The sequence below is a fragment of the Hemicordylus capensis genome, chromosome 2 (assembly GCF_027244095.1).
Source record: "Hemicordylus capensis ecotype Gifberg chromosome 2, rHemCap1.1.pri, whole genome shotgun sequence".
Lineage (NCBI taxonomy): Eukaryota > Metazoa > Chordata > Lepidosauria > Squamata > Cordylidae > Hemicordylus > Hemicordylus capensis.
Window position 1 is genome coordinate 172221979 of NC_069658.1, and position 22944 is coordinate 172244922.

The following is a 22944-nucleotide window of genomic DNA, read 5'->3' on the forward strand; positions in this document are numbered from 1 at the left end:
AAAGAGGCTTGTTTTGTGAAGATGCAAGCTGGAAGAAAATAAAGAGTTTTATGCTATCACATACAGAACTTAGTATGGGGGGGGGGGGGAACCAGCCACTGCAAACAAGTCTTCAAAACCCTCCCAGTTTTATTCAATAGTCACAAAATCATTGATCAGCCAGACCTAACAATTGTGTAGACCCCACAATTCAGCCACTATGGAGCTTCTGCACAATGCCCCTGCCCTCCTCCCCCCAATATTAGCCCAGTAAGCCTATGTTGGGAGTCAAAGGAAACTTCTACATAAAACACACTTTTTTCCTCCATAAAATGGGTCCCTGCCAACTCCTTTCAAGAATGCCAGCTAGTGGCTCTTTTAAAAAGGAGAAATGGTTACAGGTTACACATACAAAGACTACAAAGGAATAGGGGCTTCCATAACAGATGCCAGAACCATCTACTCTAGAATCCCTGGTGGCTACTGCAGGGAGCAGGCAAGTCTACATACTAAGCCACTTGGCACCCAGTACCCACTGCCTGCCCAGGTGAGGAGAGGGAGGGGCAGACAGCAGCCGCAACAGCCTAGAGAATGCAGAGCGGGCAATGGGGCCAGAACTGGGCACACCCATCAAGATGAGCAACAGGGAACTGATACACAAACTATTCATTTTTAGCCAGCAACCTTTTTTGTTTTTGGTACATTCATGTTTTAAATTGTTTAACCCACTGATGCTACATCAAGATTTCCCCAGAGAGACACAATTATCAGACCTGCTGATTAAATGCTTGTGCCACAACAGTCTATCTCAGATGTTCTTCCAACGGCCCAAGAATTACAGCAGTAAGATACTGGAACTCCTCAAACAGCCAGGAGGGCTGGGGCTCTGCATTCCCATTCCTATAGGAGACACACTTCCCAAGTCTATGCAAAGCAACAAGCACTAGCCCAGAGGCTGGGGCAGGTGAGAAATCAGCCTAAGGATGAAGGATATGCAGCTGGATTGTCACCTGCACCCATTCTACAGCCCACTGCAGCCCCTTCATTCAGAATACTGGGGGCAGGGATGAAGGCTCAAGTGACTGTTGCTGGGCTGCCCACAGTACTACTGAAAGGCCCTGTTGCAGTTCTGCTCTATAGCCTGTGCCTAACGCCCATCAGTCATGGGAGATTGAAGAAGAGTGATACCATTTAGTGACATGATTGGTTGTAAGACACAGTGAGCGCAGGGACTTGGTCATGGTCGAGTAAGTTGAAGTTTCCAACATTTCATAAAAAAGTGAACAAGTTCGCTATCAAAGAGCCAATGGGGGTGTTGTCTTTTGTACAATGGTCAGAATCTCTCTGGTGAGCCTAATGAGAGGAGTTGAAGAGATCCAGAGAAGTGATTGCCAAACTGTTGAGGTGCAGCAGGCAGGGAGGTGGAAATTTTCTTCATTTGGTTTCCTGGTGCTGTCAGTTCAAAGATCAGGGGTAAGGGCCTCTTAGCTCCCATAATGCATTGTGTTGGTGGTGATGGACATTGGAGAGGCCATGGAAATGGCTGGCCCCCCCATGGTAAACTGGCTGTTGACAGGGTAGTGAGTGCTTGATGTCCCTCCACTTTGACCACTAGATGAGCCTGCAGAGAAGAATTGTATGAAGATGAGCTGACAAACAGGAGGAATCAACCCAGTTTCCCAACACCGAAGTCCTAGCCCCCTACTTTCTTGTACTGGAAACAGTACCAACAAGGAGCCAAAGTAATGTCTGAATTAGCTAATTTAAATTTGAATTCAAAAGCTTCTCAAGTTTTGATATACCACCTGCAAACATCAATACTTGAGCAACTGACTTATTCCTGGGCAACTATGCAAATCTACAGAAGTTTTAGGGTAACTTACATTACTGCCCATCCTCTTGATCCTTGCATGACATAGCTTATACATTCTAGAGAGGTTATTGGAGAGGGTCTTGTTAACATAATTAATGCCTCTCTGAGGGAGGGCAGGATGCCTTCTTGTCTCAAGGAGGCAATTACACCATTTCTGAAGAAACCTGCATTAGATCCTTCAGAGTTAGGCAATTAAAGGCCTGTCTCTAACCTCCTATAGCTGGGCAAGGTGAATGAGAAAGTGGTAGCTTCTCAACTCCGGATAGTCTTGGAAGAAGCAGGTTATCGCCCCCTGCTAACTGGGCAAAGAGGCACCTTTTACCGTGGTGATTATTTAGCAGGGGGAGAGTAACTGGCCCTATTCACCCCCAGCACATTACTTCCAGTGACTGTTGCTGGTGTGTGTCTTATGTTTCTTTTTAGAATGTGAGCCCTTTGGGGACAGGGAGCCAAATTATTTGTTTGTTATTTCTCTTTGTAAACCGCCCTGAGCCATTTTTGGAAGGGCGGTATAGAAATTGAATTATTATTATTATTATTATTTCTTGTTTACACAGTCAGACAGGTGTTATTGACTGGTTTGTTTTATCCAGACATTGAGCCCTTCCCTATTATTATTATTATTATTTGGACCCACTTCTAACTGGCTTTCAGACTATGGGGTCGAGATGGCATTGGTTGGCCGGTTGGATGATCTTCATTTAGAAACTGACTGGGGGAGTGCGGCTCTGTTGGTCTTCTTGGATCTCAACAGCTTTGGATACCATCAACCATGGTATCCTTCTGGATCACCTCAGGGGGTAGCTCGTACCTCTCAAATAGATTCCTGATGGTGTCGCTTGGAGATTATTGTTCTTCAAAATGAGAGCTACTATATTGAGTCCTACAGGGTTCCATTCTATCCTCAATGCTTTTTAACAGCTACATGAAACCACTCGGAGAGATTTTCAAGAGATTCAGTGCAGGGTGTTCTCAATATGCGGATGGCACCCAAATCTATTTATCCATATCAGCTTCATCAGGAAATGGCCTAACTTCCCTAAATGCCTGCTACAGGCGGTAATGGGCTGGATGAGGGAGAAAAAACTTAGGCTGAATCTAAGCAAGACGGAGGTACTCATGGGAGATCAGAACTTAGGCTTAGATCTGCCTGTTCTGGATGGCATTAGACTACACCTGAACAAACAAGTATGGGAGTACTTCTGGACCCAAACCTCTCCCTAAGGGCTGTCCTTACAGAGCCCTGGAAGGGTGCAGGGCTGATGGCAAATCAGCCAATGCGGGACCCCCTTTCAGTTAATTTTAATGGAGGTTAAAAGAGCAGGGGCAGTCACTCTGCTTGCCCTGCCTTAAGGACAGCCCTGCTCTCTCTGGTGTCTCAGTTTGAGGCTGTGGACAGGAGCACTTTCCATCAGCTTTGATTGATATGCCAGCTATGCCCATAAACCACCTTAAAACAGTGGTGCACATGCTGGTAACATCCAGGCTTGACTACTGCAATGTGTCCTATGTTGAATGCAGCAGCCAGGTTGGTCTCTGGGGCTACCCGAGGAGACCTCGTTACTCCTATTTTGAAAGAACTACACTGGCTGCGATTAGGTTTCTAGTGAAATACAAAGCCCTGAACAGCTTGGGTCCAAGGTATTTAACAGAGCACCTTCTTGTTCATTAACCCCACCACCTTTCTTTTTCTTGTATTTATGCTGGCCTTTGGCTGAAATAAACACATACATACATAAACCCCACCACCTATTAATTAATCATATTAAGGTAATCAGGGAGGTCTGGTTGCGGTTGACACTAGCTCATCTGGGGGTGATCCAAAACTGGGCCATCTCTAATTGGGAATGCGCTCCCAAACAAAAATAGTCTCTCTTTCTCTGGCTGTTTTTAAGAAACTTATGAAAACATACTTGTTTAATCAGGCTTTAAAAGTTTTATAATATTCTATAAAGTTAGCTATCATTATTTTAAATTGTTTCAACTGACTGTTTAATTGTTGTTTGTGTTTTAAAACTGTCGATTGCCCAGAGATTTGTACATTGGACAGTATAAAAATGCACTAAATAAGTTAATACTAGCCTTTGTCTTTCTTCTGTTTCAATGTACCTGCTACCCACACAACCAAGCAGCACAAATCCTAAGCGGGGGGGGGGGGGGATAGCACACACACCCCTCTTCCCAAGAGGGTCTAGGGCAAGCTTACCTTGAACAATCCCTGTACTCATGATGGATCCCATCCGGGAATGGGTATGATTGACAATCCCAGTGTTGGCTGCTTTGGAAGAAAGGAAAAAGAAAAAACACAGGCAGGCTCAGTTTCTGCACTAGACTACTTGACCTCAAAATACTTGCATCTTAACTTTTAAACACTACCCCAAGTATACGCCACATATATTCTGTTCACAACACAGCTCAAAAGCATGGAAATATCACCCTGATCTCTGCATTTGGCCCAAAGGACATCTGACTGATGGCAAAATGTATGTATATTCCACCTTCCTGGAAATGTTTAGGCAGCTTTCTCACAGAGTCAAACCAAATCTGAACTCAAAATCAGACGCAGGAATTGAACCAGAGTCTAAGATGCTATGAATTCAACTCGACTTGTCTTCAACTAGTAACCAATTCAAAATAAATGACAATGGTTTTTGAACACTGGACGAGACTTTGGGCTTCTTTGCTTTTTAAAGGGAGGCTATTGATGTGCTCCAAGTGATTTATATTGGCATGCACGGTCAGATGGATTAATATCTTCTGCAGTCTTATTTGCACAAACGTTTTGTGAGCATCTATCATCATCTCTCCCTTCAGTCTAGGTTTAAAGGCTCCAAACGTGTTTATCTTTCTTCCTAAGGAAGAGGCTCCAGCCCCTTGATCATATTGGTCACTCCTTTCCAAGCTCTATGCTACATTTTCTGAAGTGGGATGACCAGAATTGTACCCAGTATTCAAAGTGGATCTCTCACATAAATACCTGCAGTATATAAATTAACTCAAACCGTGTTTGCTGTTTCCGCTATGCGAGTCAGCACTGAATAAAAGGTCATTTTGGGGCCTGGAATTAATGTCACAGACATGCTGAGGAGGCTGTGACCAAGTCCCTTCCCTCTCAGTCATTGGCACTATGCTCACTAGACCTACCCATTTAGATGCAATCTGCCCCACACTGTAGACAAACTCACCTAGAGGAATTAGGTTGTTGTGGCCAACATTGGTGCCACCAGCAATCACACTGCTGAGATCATAGGCTGTGGGCATCCCTGCAGCATGGGGTAGAAGGGAAGAGGGTGAGGAATGAAGAGGGAACTGACCAAGACACATAGCTACACTTTCAACGCCCCTGCTCAGCCCATTTGGACAGAACACTATATGGAAAGCATTGCAGGCACATGGGCCTCATTAGACAAACATACATATTGCATACCCACACCCACCCACCCCAAAGCATTTTCTCAGGGGGCCTATCTGGATAGTTCACTCCCAGGAGTATTTAACACCTTAGAGGAAACAGATTGCTCCACCCAGCAAGAACTGCTGTAAGCCAGTTCTTGTATAAGAGCAGCAGAGGTCTACCTCACTTTGCAGCACAGAACCTAGAAGCTCTCCCTTCCCTTCTGCGTGTGCAGGTGTGTGCATGCATGAGAACTCAAGCCACCAGGCCTCAGTGCCACTGATGGGGAGAAGAAAGGGGTGCCACTTCCAACAGCAGTCAGTGCTGGAAGTCTGAATGTGTTTCTCAAGAATGGTTGGCAGGCTTTTAAAACTCTCTCAGCAACTGATGGAGGCTACAAGGAACAACAGCTACCACACCTGGAGCACAGTAACTGTTGGCCACTTCTTTCTGAACAGGTGAACACAAAGGATTTCAGAGCAGCAGTCAGCAGAGGAAGCCGGACAGGAAAAGAATAGGAAAGGCAGGGGTGTGTGTAGTGGGGGGGGGAGCGAGAGAGAGAGCGTGTGTGTGTGTGTGTGTGTGTGTGAGAGAGAGAGCGAGTGTGTGTGTGCGTGTGTGCATATAGACAGCTGCAAGGGTGAGGGGAAGCAATCCTAGGCATGAGGGAATCTTAAACCCTTTGTCCCCACCATAGTCCCAATCTGGATTTCCCTTCCCTCACAGCTATCTTCCCCTAGAAAAAGAAGCTGTCATGGGCACCAATGGATGTGTGTGGCAGGGGTGGGGTGGCGAGAGAGGCACAGCCCAGACTGGGACTGTAGTGAAAGTAAATGGTTAGCCTCACCCACTCCTGTTCTGGAGATGTCCCTCTCAAGGATGCTAAATACACCAAAAAAACCAACCAAGCACAGACTCACTAAACTCACACAATTTGACCCTTAGTTGGAGCGAAATCACAGGATCCCTAGACAACAAAGTTGTACCTCTGGGTCAATCAGGAAGTAAATGGGCAGATCACCTCCCAGACTAGGGTCATCCCCAACTACTCACTGCCTATGCTAGGGACAGTGATTTCTTTCGGCAGACTTATTTATTCTGTTCAGCACATGACTGCTCTCCCGCTCTCACTCTCTAAAACCTAGAACTGTGTACATAAGACCCCCAGTGGTCTCCCATCCAGGCTTTTATCAGGTCACCAATACTATATACTCAGATGTTCTCATACCAATCACTATAATGAAGCCAAACTATGTTCTGAGAAATTACCTGCAATGTTTTATTTGGCTCAAGCCACAAATACTAGTGGTATCCTTTCTATTGTGGAGAAAGCAAAACCAGAGCCTGAGACGTTTAATTTAGAAAGGGAATGCTCAAATAAGGAAAGTGGACGGCTCAATTCATGCCCCAATTTTGAGAAGTACAGGGTAGAGGAGACAGCAAGCAACAAATAACAGGAACATGCTGACAGCCCCAATATATGTGAGCACTCCTCAATCGGTAGAATAGGAAAGTTTGCCAACAGCAACTGACCAGTTGGCAGTGGAAAGGCCAACCTGAGTATAGACAGCTTTACATGCATGCTCAGGTCATGGCAAGGATGCACGTGTCATGTGCTGATAGGCTTCTGCAGGGATCAAGAAGTGTTGGCTCAGTTCACCAGCCAGACAATATTTTACTCATCAGTTCCTCAAGCTACTCTGTAGGACTTTTTTTTCTACTCGTCAGGCATCATTTTTCACTCATCACAGACTAGTGGATTTCCTGAGTCCTAGGCTTCTGCATAGTCACTACCAGTGAGATGGAGACAGAAAGAACCCCAAAGGCTCTCTCATGGGTGATGGCCATGTGGAAAGCACAATATCCTGCTTTATATATGTACCTACTCTGCACAGAGCAACACACAGCAGCTGCCATGTCTCAAGCAAAGCTGCCCTTACTGTAAACAATTTACTCAACCAGTACATCATCAGGGCCAGCCCTTGAAGGAGAAGTGTGCTCCCCATCACCTCTGAGCAAGGGAAGCTGCTCAACATCTGGCACTGCAGGCCCCCAAGAAAGCCAGCCTCCTTCCCCGGGCCAACTGCTGTGCCTACCTTGGGAAGCTACTCAGTTCAGGATGCATAGCTCAAGGCTGTTCCTATGCTTCCCTGGAGGCCAACTTCCAGGTTGGGGTTATTATGAAAGTGGTGCAAAGAAAAGCAGAGTGCCTGCCTCAGGCCATCTCTTTTCTATATGGGAACCACCTGAGCCAAACCATCCAGAGAACTGAGAGAGCGAGCGAGAGAGCGAGAGAGAGCGAGCGCAAGTCTTGCGGCCTTCAGGCTGATGTCCTGATTGTTCTGACCCCATGTCCCAGAGAAGGGGGTGAGACCCAACAGGTTAGCCCAAGACAAGAAGGTACAGTACCAGCAACAGCCATCCCTGTGCTCATATTGTAGGCGCCACCTGTGTTCCACATGTTCTCTGAAGGAGATGTGTAGTGCGAGCCTGGTGGGGGTGAAGGAGTTGTACCCGTGTACCTGGAAGGCAGACGCACACACACTCAACACCTGCCCCATAGTCAGCTCTCCACCCCCAACATACCACTCTCACCCACATGCACCTGTTCCTCCCCCCAACTCTTAGGAACTTTACCAGCTCCACTCCTGGATTTTTAAAAAAAAAATCTATCTATAAATAAAGCTCCTTGGGCCTCACTCACGGACTGACATGAAACTCCCACACCAAAACCCACAAAAGTCAGAAACAGGCCATTTTCACAGGGAGGTTCCAGACTTCATCCACACTACCAGAAAAATAAACCCCAACCCCCTGGAAAAATTCATTCATTTCCCAGAAAATGCAGGAAAACTCTCCCATTGGAAAAGCATGGGAAATGATGCCTTCTGACAAACCTTGGACAGTTTTCTCAGGTACTTTTAGAGAAGGAAAGCCTGGACTTTCACAGAATGATGAAGAAATGACCTATATTGTTTCAGTTCACTGCAATTCAATCCATGTCTGATTTCCTTGAAGCTCATTTAAGAAATTGAAAAATACAAAAAGGTTTTACACTAGATCTCTGCATTCATCGCTCTCATTCAATCTCCTAGAATTTGTATATGTCAGGCTTCTTGGCAGCAACACTATTACATTCTCAAAACAGAGCAGCTCTTCTGGTCATTAACTAGCAAGGAGTGAAGGGAGAATGCATGGTCATTTCGTGGTACAGGAGGAATGCTTTCAAACTGCAAGCCCTTTTGGTGTATGTGCACGCGCGCGCGCACACACACACACACACACACACACACACACAGAGCGCATTACACATAAGGCTGTGTACTGAGGACAACACAGTATGCAACTGAAGAATTGGGTTCTGGTCCACAAAAGCTTATGCCACAAGTCTGTTAGTAGCAAGGCTCTTTACTGTTTGCTATAGCAGATTAAAACAGCTATCACTCCCTAGAGCACAATAGCTAGCAAGGATTCCACACAATGGAGAATGAAGTTTGGCTTCTATATCACCAGTTTAGCCCTCATACTGCCATTTACCCTCTGCAGATAAGGACATAATAGAGACGGCAGTCCCAGATAAGAAGCAGGCAGGCATCTCAGGACACTCCCATAGCCCAGGATGAGACTAGGCAACTTCAAATGAAAGAGCCAGGGTGGGGTTTTTTTCTGGGCTCCAGTTATTCTGCCCACCCTACTGGGATACAGAACTTTGCACTTAAATCCTGTGTTGTGATCAAAAATCCACAAATGTTGCATACATATGGCTTGCAGAATTTGTTATTTTGAAAGAAGGGAACCGGAAGAGCAGAGGACACCATTTTATGCTTCAAGCGGTGTTTATTTTTTAAAAATGGACCAAGTCCCAAATTATCCATTCCAAGAACTGCCACAACAAGAGACTGTTTGGAATCCTACTGTTGAGAGCTTGAAGCACCCCAAGGACCAAGTGCCACAGTGCTAAACCAGCTGTCACTTATTCCAAACATGGTCTCCACTCCCATCAACTCAGTTACTTCTCCTTTACCACAACCCAGTAATGGTACCTTAACTATTGTATAAATGTACCATCTGTACAAGGTAGGGGAAGCCTTTCCTGTTTGCTCTCTTTTCTAATTGAAGCTATTTCCTGAAACCCCATACAGTCAACTTCACTGCTCTAGTGATCCCATCAAAAGCTGCTGCAGTTTTACTAAGGGAAGAGTGACCTTAGAGAGAAAGAGAGAAAGAGAGAAAGAGAAGGCTACTTGCGTAGGCTTGGATATGCAACCATCCTTCCATGTAGTTTCCATCATTGCTGAGAAGCAGCAGCACTGGGACTCCACCAACACTGAACTACAGCTGACTGGCCCTACAAAACTGCATCACATTGCCAGCATGGGAGAAGAGGAGCCAAGGTATGCAGCATCAGGAACCATCAATGCAATGGAACAAGACACAAGGGATAGGTTTGGGGGCCAGTTTCAGCCAGCAAGCCCATACTGACCTAAACCAAACCAATCCAAAGTGTGTGTCCCAGGTAATGGCAGTCTGGTAGTAGGATTTGGCGCATTCTGTATCTGCACTGGCATTCATCTTCTTAATTTGCAAATGGGCTGGCAATGAGGGACACATGAACTAGGCATGATTAGCCAGCATGTTGTGATCTCTCTCTTCTCCAGAGAGCTCTTTGCAAGGTTGTCATGGTTTGTTTTTTTTAAACCCTCACATCATCTGGCTACATTTATTTATTCAGTAGAATAAATGGAAGTGGGTGGATGGGGAAAAGAACCATGTTTTTATATGTGTAGTTTAAGATTATTAGAATTTGAAATATGTATTTATTTATTATTAATTAAAAGAATTAATTTAATCTATATATAATTCTCCTGGGTGTGCCCAGGAGAAATGCGTCCCGGCAGCCCAGCTGATTGGCTGGGCTGCAGGGGCGCCCGATTGGTTGGCAGCACACCCAGGAGAATTCGCTTGCTGGGCGGCTGTGGAGGCAAGGCAGCGGGCCCAGGGCCGCGGTGGCGGAGCCCAGCAAGGTGGTGGCGGCGGCCCCGGCCGTGAGGCGGGGCGAGGCGGCGGGCCCAGAGCGATGGCGGCGGGCCAGGCCGTGGTGGCGGGGCCCAGCGAGCAGCGGGCCCAGCGAGGCAGGGCAAGGCGGCGGGGCCCAGCGAGGCGGCGGGGCCGGGCCCGGCCACGGAAGCGAGGCGGCGGGACTGGCTGGGCCGTGGAGGCGAGGCGGCGGGACTGGCCGGGCTGCGGAGGCGAGGCGGCGGCCGCACGGGTCAGCTAGTTATTTATTATTTTTTAACTTGGGAGAAGTCTAGGGCACATCATCTCCAAGACTATTCGTGTCCAGAAAACAGAGAAAGTTACAAGTGCGACTTTTCCCATTATGGATCTGAATCTGAACAATGGATCTTCTTTTTCTTAAGAATCTCAGGAGCCGTCTCAAGGTCTGAACCTGGGAATCCCATTAAACTTAACACCTTCCAACGTATTAGACCACCTGCAGTTAGACTCTTGCTGTTTCACATTGAGTTACAATGGTGATTCCTCCCCACACATACTGTACACTCAGGCACCCCACAAGATTTCTGACTGGGAAATCTTATAGACTCATTGCAACATACCTGAAGAATGGGTTTTTCAGATCAAGGAGGTTGCTGGATTTGGAGCCTGTCTGATCCACTTGAGCAACAATACTGATGTCATAACTCTGCCTGAAAGAGAAGGGGGAGAGAGACCTATAAAGAGCCACCAGTCCTTTTGAATATTCAAGAGGAAGGCGGTCAGAGGGACTCCCCTATCCAAAGAATGAACACAGAGCCACATTAATGGGGGATGACCAGGAGCAGAGGGCCCCTTCCTGAGATGAACAAAACAAAAACCAGTCAGCATGGTGTAGTGGTTAGAGTGCTGGACTAGGACCGGGGAGACCTGAGTTCAAATCCCCATTCAGCCATTAGGGATGTGCACGGACCGGTCCGGAGGCCATTCTACAGGCCTCCAGACCGGTCTGGACACGGGCGGTTCGGTAAGATTTGGGTGGGGGGTTCCATTAAGGGCGGGGGGCTTTACTTACCCCTCCCAACAACGGCACCATATTTACTTGAGAAATCGGGCGGCAGGATACCTCCCTGCTGCCCCCGTCAATCCCCGCTTGGCCGGCGGCCGCCCCCTTCTATCCCCCTGCCACCCCCAATCCCCCTGCCGCCCCCTTCAATCCCATTTCTCCTTAGAAATCGGGCGGCAGGATACCTCCCTGGCACCCCTTTGCCTTTTGCAGCCAAGCAGGCAAATGGGCGGCAGGGAGGTATCCTGCTGCCCGATTTCTAAAAGGAGCCAACTGCTGCTTTTAGAAATTGGGCGGCAGGATACCTCCCTGCCGCCCCTTTGAAGCCAAGCAGGCAAAGGGGCGGCAGGGAGGTATCCTGCCGCCTGATTTCTAAGGAGAAACGGGATTGAAGGGGGCAGCAGGGGGATTGAAGGGGGCGGCCGCTGGCCAAGCGGGGATTGAAGGGGGAGGCAGGTATCCTGCCACCCAATTTCTCAAGTAAATACGGCGCCATTGTTGGGAGGGGTAAGTAAAGCCCCCCGCGCTCTTAATGGAACCCCCCACCCCAGTGCAGCTCCATGGTTCCGTGCACACCCCTATCAGCCATGATACTAGCTGGGTGACTCTGGGCCAGTCACTTCTCTCTCAGCCTAACCTACTTCACAGGGTTGTTGTGAGGAGAAACCTAAGTATGTAGTACACCACTCTGGGCTCCTTGGAGGAAGAGGGGGATATAAAATGTAAAATAAATGTAAAATAAAAAACAGCCCTGGGAAAGTTACTTGGTCATTTTGCAAGCACAAGGAAGTGACGGGTTTCTTTACCTTTCGGTTAAAAACCAAGGGGAGATTCATAGCACTTCCATCCGGACAGCTGTTCTATTTCCCAGGGCATCTACACGTTCTGCCACAACTATCTCGTAAGACTTCAGCAATGGCACTGATTTGATTTCCTCACAACAGTAGGTCCCTCCTCAAGTGGGAGAGATTGTAGCTGCTCCTTTCCAGGGCAGTGCCTCCACTGACAGGGGTCTTTGTGGAATGGGGAGGAAGCATGCACATATTTCCCTCTCCACAATGCAGTGTTACTTGCTGCCTGGGCAATGGCAAAACAGCGCACCGGTCATTTCTATCTCACAGCAGAGAAGAGCCTCTGTTAGGGACCTGGGGAAACAAGCGATTCACACTCACCCTGACAATTCCCTTGTAGGAACCGGAGGCTACCTGATACACAGACCACTGATCATAGCTCAGTATTGTCTGCACAGAACAGCAGCAGCTTCTCCATGGTTTCAGGCAGGAATCTTTCCCAGCTCTATCTGGAGGTACTGGAGATTGAACCTGGAACTCTCTGCATGCAAACCAGATGCTCTACTACTGAGGCTACAGCCCCATCCCCATAGGTGGCATACATGGGTCTCCCATCCAGGCACTAACCACATCAAGGCCTGCTTAGCTTCAGCAAGGTGGCTGTACCATGTGCCCTTAGACCCTGCTCTGGGACCTGAACATACTGGGTTAAAAGGCAACAGGACTGAGGATTTCTGTGCACTTTTGTATTGTAAATAGCAAATATGTTTCAGAAGCACTGAACATCCATCTGAAATCCTTCCTTCAACATCTTTGCTCTGTGCAAGAGTTTTCCACAAGGCCATTCTCCACTGCCACCTACTGTCACATACTAAATTACAGTCTGGATCAGTAATTTCATCAAGGAGGACAAATTGGCAGGTTTCAGAAGACAGGCAAGGATTATAAAATGAGTTGTTAAGAGTGGCTGAAAGATCAGCTGGGTCTAGCAGTATATGAGAGATGTTACTCCAGAAGTCACCCAGGCAGAGTGAATTGGTTTCACTCCTTCCTTGGGGAAGGCCCTGTTGCTTTAAAGATCCTTGCCTGATTTTGTAAGCAATGGCTCTGATGGCACTGCAGGACCTGTTCGAGGACTGGAAGATTCTCTGGGAACTCATGAGTCAGAGGAAGATGGCAGGGTCGTTCTCCCTGGCTGTGCTGAAGGTGATGGCTCGGGTTCCATGGGTGGGTGTCCCAAGATCTGGATCGTAGGGTCTTTCCATATTGTCGCATAACTGAGCAAAGAGGCACTGGTGATTCTATTTAGTGGAGGAGAGCAACTGGCCCTATCCATCCCCAGGACAGCATTCCTCCAGTGGCGGCTGTTGATGTCTTTCTTGTGTTTCTTTTTTAGATTGTGAGCCCTTTTGGGACAAGGAGCCATTTTATTTATTTATTTCTATGTAAACTGCTTTGGGAACTTTTGTTGGAAAGCAGTATATAAATATTCATCATATTCGTAACTGTCGTCTATGTTCCAAATGGAGGGTGTCCCCAGATCTTGGGCCATGACAGCTGTCTTGGGAAAGGGGATAAGCCACTAAGTTGCTCCCAACTATTTCTAGCTTCTTAATGCCTAGCTTTTTTGTTATTGTTGCACAGAGCTGTAATCAAGACTGCTAAATGACTATTAATCCTACTTGACACCACCAGAGGCTGAGAGGTAACAACTTAATTTGGGAGCCCCTGGAAAAGAAAAGTCCATCTCTCTAAGTCCAACCACAATCCCCTAGACCACGACCCAGCTTTGGGCCAGAGCAGAATCTGGTTTGGCTACTCTGAGACAAAAAGTATTGCCCTTTCAGTCTAGCTGAGATGGCCCCTCCCAGCTTACCTCTTGTTGGCGATGAGAAGGCATGTCCCTGAGAGGGTGTCACCAGCCTTAGCAAAAAGTGGAGACTGAAAGAGGCACCGAACTTGGTACCAGTGGGTCAAAGGCTCTGTGGGAGCAGTCGAGAGCCAAACAGTCATTCTAGTGGAATGAGGGAGACAACATGGTAAGAAACAACAAAACCCTGGGTTCAGAAATCCACTGTCCACTCCTGTCAAGGGGCTCTTTCTCCTAGATGCCAGCATATTCCCAGACACAAACTCGGGCTGCACCCAGATCTGGCTTGTCAAATGCTGGTCTGTTTTTGTTCACCAAAGAGCTATTGAGATCCCCATTTCCCTTTCAAACTGATACCAGTAGTTCCTTTTCATTTGAAAGATTAGAGTTACAACAATGTACAAATTGTGAAACCATCTGGGAGACTCTCTTGTTTGGGCTTACTCATAATGGATGGAGTTGAGCAGAGTACAGTAATTTTAATCAGTTTTTATTAGGGCTGCAACCTTCAGACAATTTAAATCAATCAGCAAAGGTTAATTAGTTCAAGCTTTAGTTGATTAATTATAGGCCTGTCTCCAACCTCCCATGGTTGGGCAAGGTGATCAAGAGGGTGGTGGCATATCAGCTCCAGGTTGTCTTGGAGGAAGCGGATTATCTGGACCCATTTCAAACTGGCTTTCGAGCAGGCTATGGGGTTGAGATGGCCTTGGATGATCTCCAATTAGGATGATCTGTTGGATGATCTCCAATTAGCACTTGACAGTGGGAGTGTGACTTAGTTTATCCTTTTGGATTTCTCGGCGGCTTCTGATACCATCGACCATGGTATCCTTCTGGGGTGCCTGAAGGGGTTGGAAATGGGATGCACAGCTCTGCAGTGGTTCCGCTCCTACCTCCTGGGTAGGTTCCAGATATTGTTGCTTGGAGACTGTTGCTCTTCAAAATAAGAGCAACATGGAGTACCACAAGGCTCCATACTGACTCCAATGCTTTTTAACACCTATATGAAACTGCTGGGAGAGATCATCAGGGGATTTGGTGCAGGGTTTTATCAGTATGCTGATGACACCAGATCTATTTCTCCATACCAAACTCATCAGGAAATGGTCTAACTTCCTTAAATGCCTGCCTGGAAGCAGTAATGGGCTGGATGAGGGAGAACCAACTGAGGCTGAATCCAAGCAAGATGGAGGTACTCACTGTGAGAGGACAAGACTTAGGAAGTGGTTTAGATCTGCCAGTTATGGACAGGGTTGCACTTCCTCAGAAAGATTAGGTATGTAGTCTGGGAATACTTCTGGACCCAAACCTCTCCCTGATTTCTCAGGTTGAGGTAGTGACCAGGAGTGCGTTTTATCAGCTTTGTCAGCTACGTTCATTTCTGGAGATAAATGACCTTAAAACAGTGGTGTATATGCTGGTAACATCTAGACTTGACTACTGCAATGCACTCTACGTTGCATTGGGTGTAATATGTATTTAGTTCAGTTCCTTTTGTATTTAGTTCAGAAACTGCAGTTAGTACAGAATGCAGAAGCCAGGCTGGTCTCTGGGGTTGCCCAAAGAGATCATATTACACCCATTTAAAAAAGAATTACTCTGGCTGCCAATAAGTTTCAGGGTGAAATACAAAGTGCTGGTTATTACCTACAAAGCTCTAAACAGTTTGGGTCAGAGATATTTAAGAGAGCACCTTCTTCTTCATCAACCCCTCCACCTGTTAAGATAATCTTTTCTAGAGTTGCCCCAGGAGTCTGGAACATGCTTCCTGATGAAATTAGAGTTTCTCCTTCTTTGAATGTTTTTAAGAAGGACCTAAAAACATACGTGTTTAGTCAGGCTTTTAGTTTAGAGTTTCAAAGCTTTGGTTTTAGAGTTGTTATTGTATTTTAAATCGTTTTAATTATGTTAATGTTTTAGTGAGCTTTATATTGTGAACCACCAAGAGACTTTTTTGTATGGGGCAGTGTATAAATGCACTAAATAAATCAATAAATGGGCAAGGGCCACCTTTGGCCATTTTGTAACGTAGCCTAAATGACTGGACTATGCTGAAACTCATCCCAGCAATCATGACTGCAAGTGACAAGGAGACTTACAATATAGAATTTCCATCGACTGTGGTGTTCATGTCCAAAACAGATGCAAGCAATTTTGTCTGAGAAATGCCTTAGAAATAAATCACAGCCAACTACTGAAGATCCCAAGGGACAGGAAGTTGCATCAATAACCATCCAGAATAGTGCTGCTGTGTAACATTCAAAAACGAATGTTGGCAACACAAAATTTCAGCAGCACTCCTATGAAAGGAGCCTTCAAACAGACACTACACCATGTTCAGTAGGACTAGTGTCAAGTATTCCACCATCTACATTCTAACTCAGGTTCTTTAGAGATTGTGTATTAGAGGAGGCTGCAGCAAAAATGTGGGTCCCCCCTTTTAATAATTAAAGTTTTTAAATTGTTTTTTAAAAATACATTTAAATGTTCTGACCCACCTGCTCTTAGGAGACTGAACACCTAGTTGTGGATCACTAGTATATTTATAAAGTGTTTTTTCTGTTGCCTGGAAAGCCTCCAAGATGTTACTTTGATCATGCAAGTTACTCTCTTTTCATATTTCCAAAAGGGCTATAAACCAAGTTTTGCCCCATAAACTAAGCCCAGTCTGTGAAGCAAAAACTGAGCCTTGGTAAACCAGACCTCTAATATCACTTACATTGAACCGATGAAGGCTACATCAAACCAGAAAGCCAACCCATGGACTAGACCTGAATGCAGCATGTGGAATTTGAATGGGATTTCTATCCTAAAAAGGCAAAAGAAGATGTCAGCAGCAAGCAGGTCACATTCCACCTTTGCACACAGTGCATGCTATAAGGCTGGAGATCTTAGTCAGCCCCGGTATACAAAGCACTGTTAACAGAGCAAAATTTTCCCATCTCTCTCCTTCCTTCTCTAGTTGACACTGCAATTCAGCTGTAATAGCTTTCATCAGACAGTGTCTCTCCAAGGTGGGTCCAAACAAGAAAGAAAACAGCTTAGAGCCAAATAATGTACCACTTCTCAGATGTAGCAATCATGGCCCCACATGGCAGATTTTAGTGGCTTGTGTATACCAAGCAATGAAGCTTTGGATAAAAGGCTCATGCCACCAAAGATACCCGATTGCTTTTGTGGAGTTTGTTTCTTCTGTCTCTTAAAAACCGGAACACTGGTATTCAACAAGAAGGTTTCTTCTCACTAGTGTCAACCAATGTTCCATTCTCTGCTGGTGTAGGAGGGCACCCATTGTGGGTAAATGCCACAGCTGAGGGGGAAAAAAAAAAACCCTGGGCAGGAGGCTGGTCTATTGGAGTGGAAGAAACTGCTGTAGTACTCTGTGTCTGAATGCATACTCTGTGTCTGAATGCATACCTGGCAGATTCAGAGTCTAGTTTGTAATGGAGCCTAAACATCAAGGGTGTTTTCCAAGTGGCTGGAAAACACTTCTAAAGAAGTGGAAAAAACTTCTAGAGGGGCATTACTGGAGGATGCAGCTAAAGCAGCTGCTGCCTTTGTTGAATGTGCTGTGATTCTAGAAGGTGAAGGAAGGTGCTGGAGCTTGTAAGCCAGGAAAATAGAAACTTTAATCCATCTTCCAATGGTGGACTTTGAAACTGGCTGGCAGGAAGGAGACAAAGAGATTCTGTCTTGCAGAATGGTGCTGTCTGTGAAATGTAAATCTAGAATGCCTGGAAGTTCAATTTGGATGAGGACAAAATGAAGATAATGAATGTCCTGTAACCTATGGAAAGTGGAGCTCACCTTGGTGATGAATGTTGGGCCTGGAATGAGACAAACTGTATCTGTGGAAAATATACAGAAGTTTTCCTTAATGGGTAGAGCGTGGAGTTTGGAAATCCTCTCAGCCAATGGGGATGAAGACGGCCAGTTTAAAGGATATAACAGAAAGATTATGAGCAGAAGTGTTTGAAGAGTGGCAGATGTAGAACCTCTAGAACTGTGTACCATGGGAGCTGCCACAAGAGTAGCCCCCACCCCCAAGAAAACACCTCCAATGGGGATGTGATGCGAGGTTGCCATGAGTGGTGGAGGAAACTATCAAGGAAGAAGCTTGCCTTTTGAGAGTGCTTGCTTTAAATCCCTCCTGAAGAAAGGCTAAAAGCTGCTTAATCCCGCAATGTTGAGAATGATCGAGTTGCGTGAAGCCCACTGCAGGAAACCCTCCATGTGTACCGATAGACATGGTTTGTAGAGGGCCTATGTGATGCTAATAACATGTTGATGATGTTAGGCAAATAACCCTTCATAACCCTTGAGGTTGTGCTCAAATGCCACGTGCGAAGCCTTAACCAGGCAGATTCATGGTGATTTAGTGGTCCTTGTGTTAGGAGGTCAGGTTGATGTGACATGAATAGGGGATTCGAGGTGGCAAGCTGAAGTATGTCTGCAAACCACAGTCTGCGCAGCTGAGGGGTGGGGGAGCTATGAGAATGGCTTCTGCTCTCTCTAGACACAACTTCCTGAGAAATTTGGTCAGTAGAGGACTCGGTGGGAAGGTATACAATAGACCTCTGGGCCATGGCAAGTCTGCTCCCTCTGCTGGAAAGTGGGAGAAGTGAGTCTGCTCTCTCAGAATCCCAACAAGCGAATCTGCTCCCTCTGATGGAAAGTGGGAGACGACTCTGGGTACCTTGTTCACCAGGGAGGTGAAGAGGTCGGCTTTCGGTGTTCCTAACTGAACTGTGATCCAGCAGAAAACCTGGGGATTCAGACTCCATTCTGCAGGGTGGAGTTCCTAGCAACTTAGCCAATCTGCCTTGGTGTTTAGGATTCCACTGATATGGTCTGGTGTGCTGTTATAGAGATGAGATGAGACTCTGCCCAATGAAGAAGCTGAGAATGCTTCCAGGTGAAGAAATTTTGATCTGTTCCCTTCCTGCCTGTTGATGTGGGCTTTTATTGATGTGTCTGTTCCGATAAGAATATAGGCCCCCAAAGTAAGATGTCAGAACTTTTGAAGGGCTAGGTGGATCACATAAAGCTCCAGCCAGATGATGCTGTGGCATCATTCAGTTTTCACCCACATGCCCTGGGCATATATCAACAGGCAGCATGCATCCCAACCCTGGAGACTTATGTCTGTGGTTATGAGGTTCTAGAAATGTGAGGTTCTACAGATGACTTGCCCTGTGATAGGTATTCTTCATGTGTCCACCATGCAAGTGCTTTGTGTAGAGACGGACGAATAGGAATCTGTACATCTCTCTTAGCTGCAATGGCAGCCTGGTGAAGGAGATGTCCATTGAAAAGGCCTCAGATGCAATCTGATCCAAGGTACAGAGTCTATGGATGCGACCATCAGGCCAAGAAGGCATATTAGGAATGGTAGGCCTGCTGATGGGAGAGCTAGAAAGGAATGTATGAGAGATTGCAGGGAGTGAATCCTGTCTTGTGGAAGGAATAGACAATCCAATGTTGTATCTATTCACATTCCCAGGTGTTGGATCTGATGGGTAGGCTGGAGGTGGCTTTTCTTGTGGTTGATTAGGAAACCATGCTGTTGAAGACATGCTAGTGTATGTTGGAGGTTGGAGCATGCTTGATGGAGAGCGAAGAAGGAGATTGAAATATGCATAAATCAGAATATCTATCTATCTGGCTACCAGATAGAACTGTATCATCCCCCAATCAACAGGTTTCTCCTGACACTCAGATCACACTCTCCACTCAAAGACCAAGGTCATCTTCGAATGATATAGCACCTGATTGCCATAGGAGCCATAGAACCACAGAACCTGTTCAGCCCCTGAACGTACTCTGTCCAATCTGTCAAGTGTGGACTGCTCCCAGGCGTGAAAGTAGTTCATAATACATCCCCCCACAAGAGAGGGCTGGGAGTCAGGACTGTTGCTTAGTGGGTTTGCCCTGGGAGGAGAAAGAGGTACAAGATCGGGTCTGACTTCGTTGTCTGGAAGAGGGGCACGATCTGTTCTAGAAAGATCTTTGGGTTTGAAAGGTGTCCCTAGAGCGAAAGAAAGAGCAATATCCTTGAAGTTGGGAAAATGTTGCCTCCTGTCCTCCCTTCTAGAAGCTGAGGCGAGAGCTTTCCTCTTATTCCTATTATCCACTAAGATACCCTTGAGTGCTTCATCTCCAAAGAGCTTGGAGCTTAGAAAAATGACTGTACTAAGATTAGATTTTGATGCGGTGTTTACCTGCCAATGCTTAAGCCAGATACTGCGTCTGGCACCACATCAGCTCCCATGGCCCTGGCAGAGAACCTTACATTATCCAAGATGGCAGCAGCCAAGAAGGCAGCAGCCCTATGGATCTTAAGCAAGGAATGGTGGTTGAGCATCTATCCAGAAAATACACACCCTAGACATAAGAGAAACGGCAGTGTCCACTCTAATGGTCAAATTGGAAGCCTCATGTGCATGGCACACAGATGCCTCTGCTTTCCTGTCCGAGGGTTCCTTAAGAGTGGTGTCCGCATCTTGGGGTACAATAGCCCCACTAAGAAGAGCTACTACTGGGGCATCTGTGGAGGGTACATTTAAATGCTCAAAATTATAAAACTTGTTAGCCAAGTTACTGGAGTGTCTGCTAGAGGAAGGAGTTTGCCACTCCTGTCTTACAGTCTGCAGGGACCCCTCAGGAAATGGTAAATATAATTGAGTCTGTTTCAGTGTTCCCTATAAGGCACGTGCACGCTCACAAGGTTTTTGATGTCTGCTCAGCTCAGTTAATGTTAGATCCCATAAAGGTTCCCGATTCAGATTCCATAAAGGTTCCTGAGTGGGCTTCAAGGCCCACTCTGAATGCACATGTGCACACATTGCCTTGATACTGCTGCCCAGAACAAAACTAATTCTGCATACAGATGAAAAAGATTAGAGGAAACACTGGTCTGCTTAGTTTTGGGAAGTACCAGAGAGTCATTTAAGGCAGGCTCTGTCTCTGAGGGCAGAGTAGATATCACCTTAGAAAGGAGAGCTATAATTTTCTGGTAGAAATTATCTCTGAGTGGGGGAAGATGGTTTATCTTCCTGGTCATCTGACCATTTCCCTTCCTCTGGACTACTAAGATTCTGATGGGGATGGGGGAATACTGATTATCTCTGTCATCTGGGTAAGAGGGTGACTGGGGAGTGTTTCAAGGCGCATACAGAGTCCCTGGGTTGGGAGATTTGTCCCCTGAGAGATCAGAGGAATGAGGAGACGCTAGGGGTGGTAGAGGATGTTTGGACTTGTCTGTCCTTTTCTTATTGCCAGTACATGTGTCCTCAGGAGAGGCTGGAGGAACTGAGTCATGTTCAAAGTCACCCTTGCCAGAATGCCTGGCCCTTTCCAGTTTTTGTTCCTCCTTGATGGATTGTTGAATTATGCCCTGGAATTGAATCTTGCCAATCTAGAGGAATGGGATGCTCAACAGGGCTAGGCAGGGGAGGAATCTGGAGGATAACCGGGGGCATGCGGAGGCGCTTCAGGTTTCACCGGGTCTGAAGCGGGACCCTCATGGTCCTCATTGGATTGCTGGCGTTCGAAGAGTGTCCGAGTCTGTGTAGGCTGCAACCCTCCACCCCTAAGCATCTTGCAAGGGTCTGAAAGAATGCCCCTTTGCTGCAAGTGTGGCCGCAAAACAGGCTCATCATCAGGAGCATCTGCTGGAGCCATGTCAGCCTTCCTCGTTGTGGTGTTTCCTTGACTGAAGCCTGTGCTTTTTCAGAGGTGGATGGGGAGCCTGCCCAGCAGCAGTATCCTTCAGCTGGCTGCAGCAGCAAGAAGTGTGTTTGGAATCCACTGCTTCTGGGCTGGCTGGAAATGGGGGAGTCAGTGGGGGCCTCCAGGCACTCAGTGAGCTCCCTCTAGTGGTTGCAATGGCACCAGAGGGCAAAGACACCACAGGATTTTGGTAGGAGACGCTTGTTCTTTCTGGGCTGTGGTCGGAAGACTAGGGCATTCTGGATTCCTGTGGAGCCAAGAAGCCATGCCCTGAAGGAGGAGGGGGTATAGGAAAGGGAGGAAACGGAAATAGATGAGGAAAAGAGTGCTACTTCAATAAGTGGGCCTCAAGGACAGCTGAAGGTGAGCGACTTTCTGGAGCAATGGCAGGACTGAAGAACTGAAAGGGATACCTATGCCCACAGGCTCTTTAAGATTCTCTTAATTTGCATAGTCCTGCCTCTGCAGCATGTGGGTGGAGATCGCCCACAATGGTGCCCTCCTATACCAGCAGAGAAACAAATCCCATCCCCACACTAACAACCTTATTTAAAAGATTTGCACACTCAACATTTCTAGACAATTAAAAATTGAGTTACTTTGCTCATGCACGTTTGAGATACAGGAGTACTACACACAGTTCTATGCCAAACATGTATATTCCTTTCTAGCTCAAGTTTCATTATTCCCCAAGCTGCATTTCAATTTTGATTGCCCAGAGCATCAGCTTTCCTCCAGCAAACAAGTCTAACTTGGACATGGGAATCAGTTAGACTAGAGACTGTCAGGATGTTGTTTTGTGCTCTATGGTAGGAAGTGCCCAAGCACAAGGCTGGGCCTTTAAAAAAAAAGAAAAAGCAGAGTCAAGGGATGTACAGGACATTTCACAAGTGTCTATGCCTGCCAGTGTTTTTAAAAACCTTTGTGTTTAAAAACCAGGGCAGAGAAAGAAATAGGAGGAGTGGAAGATGACTTCTGCAAGTAATCTTTGAACGTTTTAAATTTAACAGTTTGTTTTACTTTGTTTTGATTGTGTTTATTTTTGTGAACTGCCTAGAGCCTTTGGAGTCAGGTGGTATATAAATAAAATAAAAACAAATACGACTCCTGCATGCCTCTGTCCTCCTGAACTGCGAATTCCCGTACACCAAGTCATCCCAGTACCATTTACCCAGACCCTTCATATAGAGCTCTTTTGCAACCTCTTTGGTAACAGGGTTGGGAAACCAAACCTGGGCCTCC

At 46.4% G+C, this 22944-nt stretch overlaps 1 protein-coding gene across 3 annotated transcripts in view; it reads right to left on the reverse strand.

The window, feature by feature from the left end:
* Positions 1-109: 109 nt before the first annotated feature.
* Positions 110-22944, reverse strand: part of CARM1 (coactivator associated arginine methyltransferase 1) — a 62156-nt gene continuing 39321 nt past the window's right edge. For 2 of the 3 annotated variants that reach the window (XM_053291802.1, XM_053291804.1), the window contains 7 exons: positions 16691-16780; positions 13975-14112; positions 10865-10954; positions 7656-7768; positions 5038-5115; positions 4059-4130; positions 110-1600 (listed from right to left, as the gene is read on the reverse strand). In XM_053291802.1, coding sequence (XP_053147777.1) covers positions 1464-1600; positions 4059-4130; positions 5038-5115; positions 7656-7768; positions 10865-10954; positions 13975-14112; positions 16691-16780 — 718 coding nt within the window. In that variant the 3' untranslated portion in view covers positions 110-1463. The remainder of the gene's footprint in view (positions 1601-4058; positions 4131-5037; positions 5116-7655; positions 7769-10864; positions 10955-13974; positions 14113-16690; positions 16781-22944) is intronic. The other variant, XM_053291803.1, reaches the window with a different exon arrangement.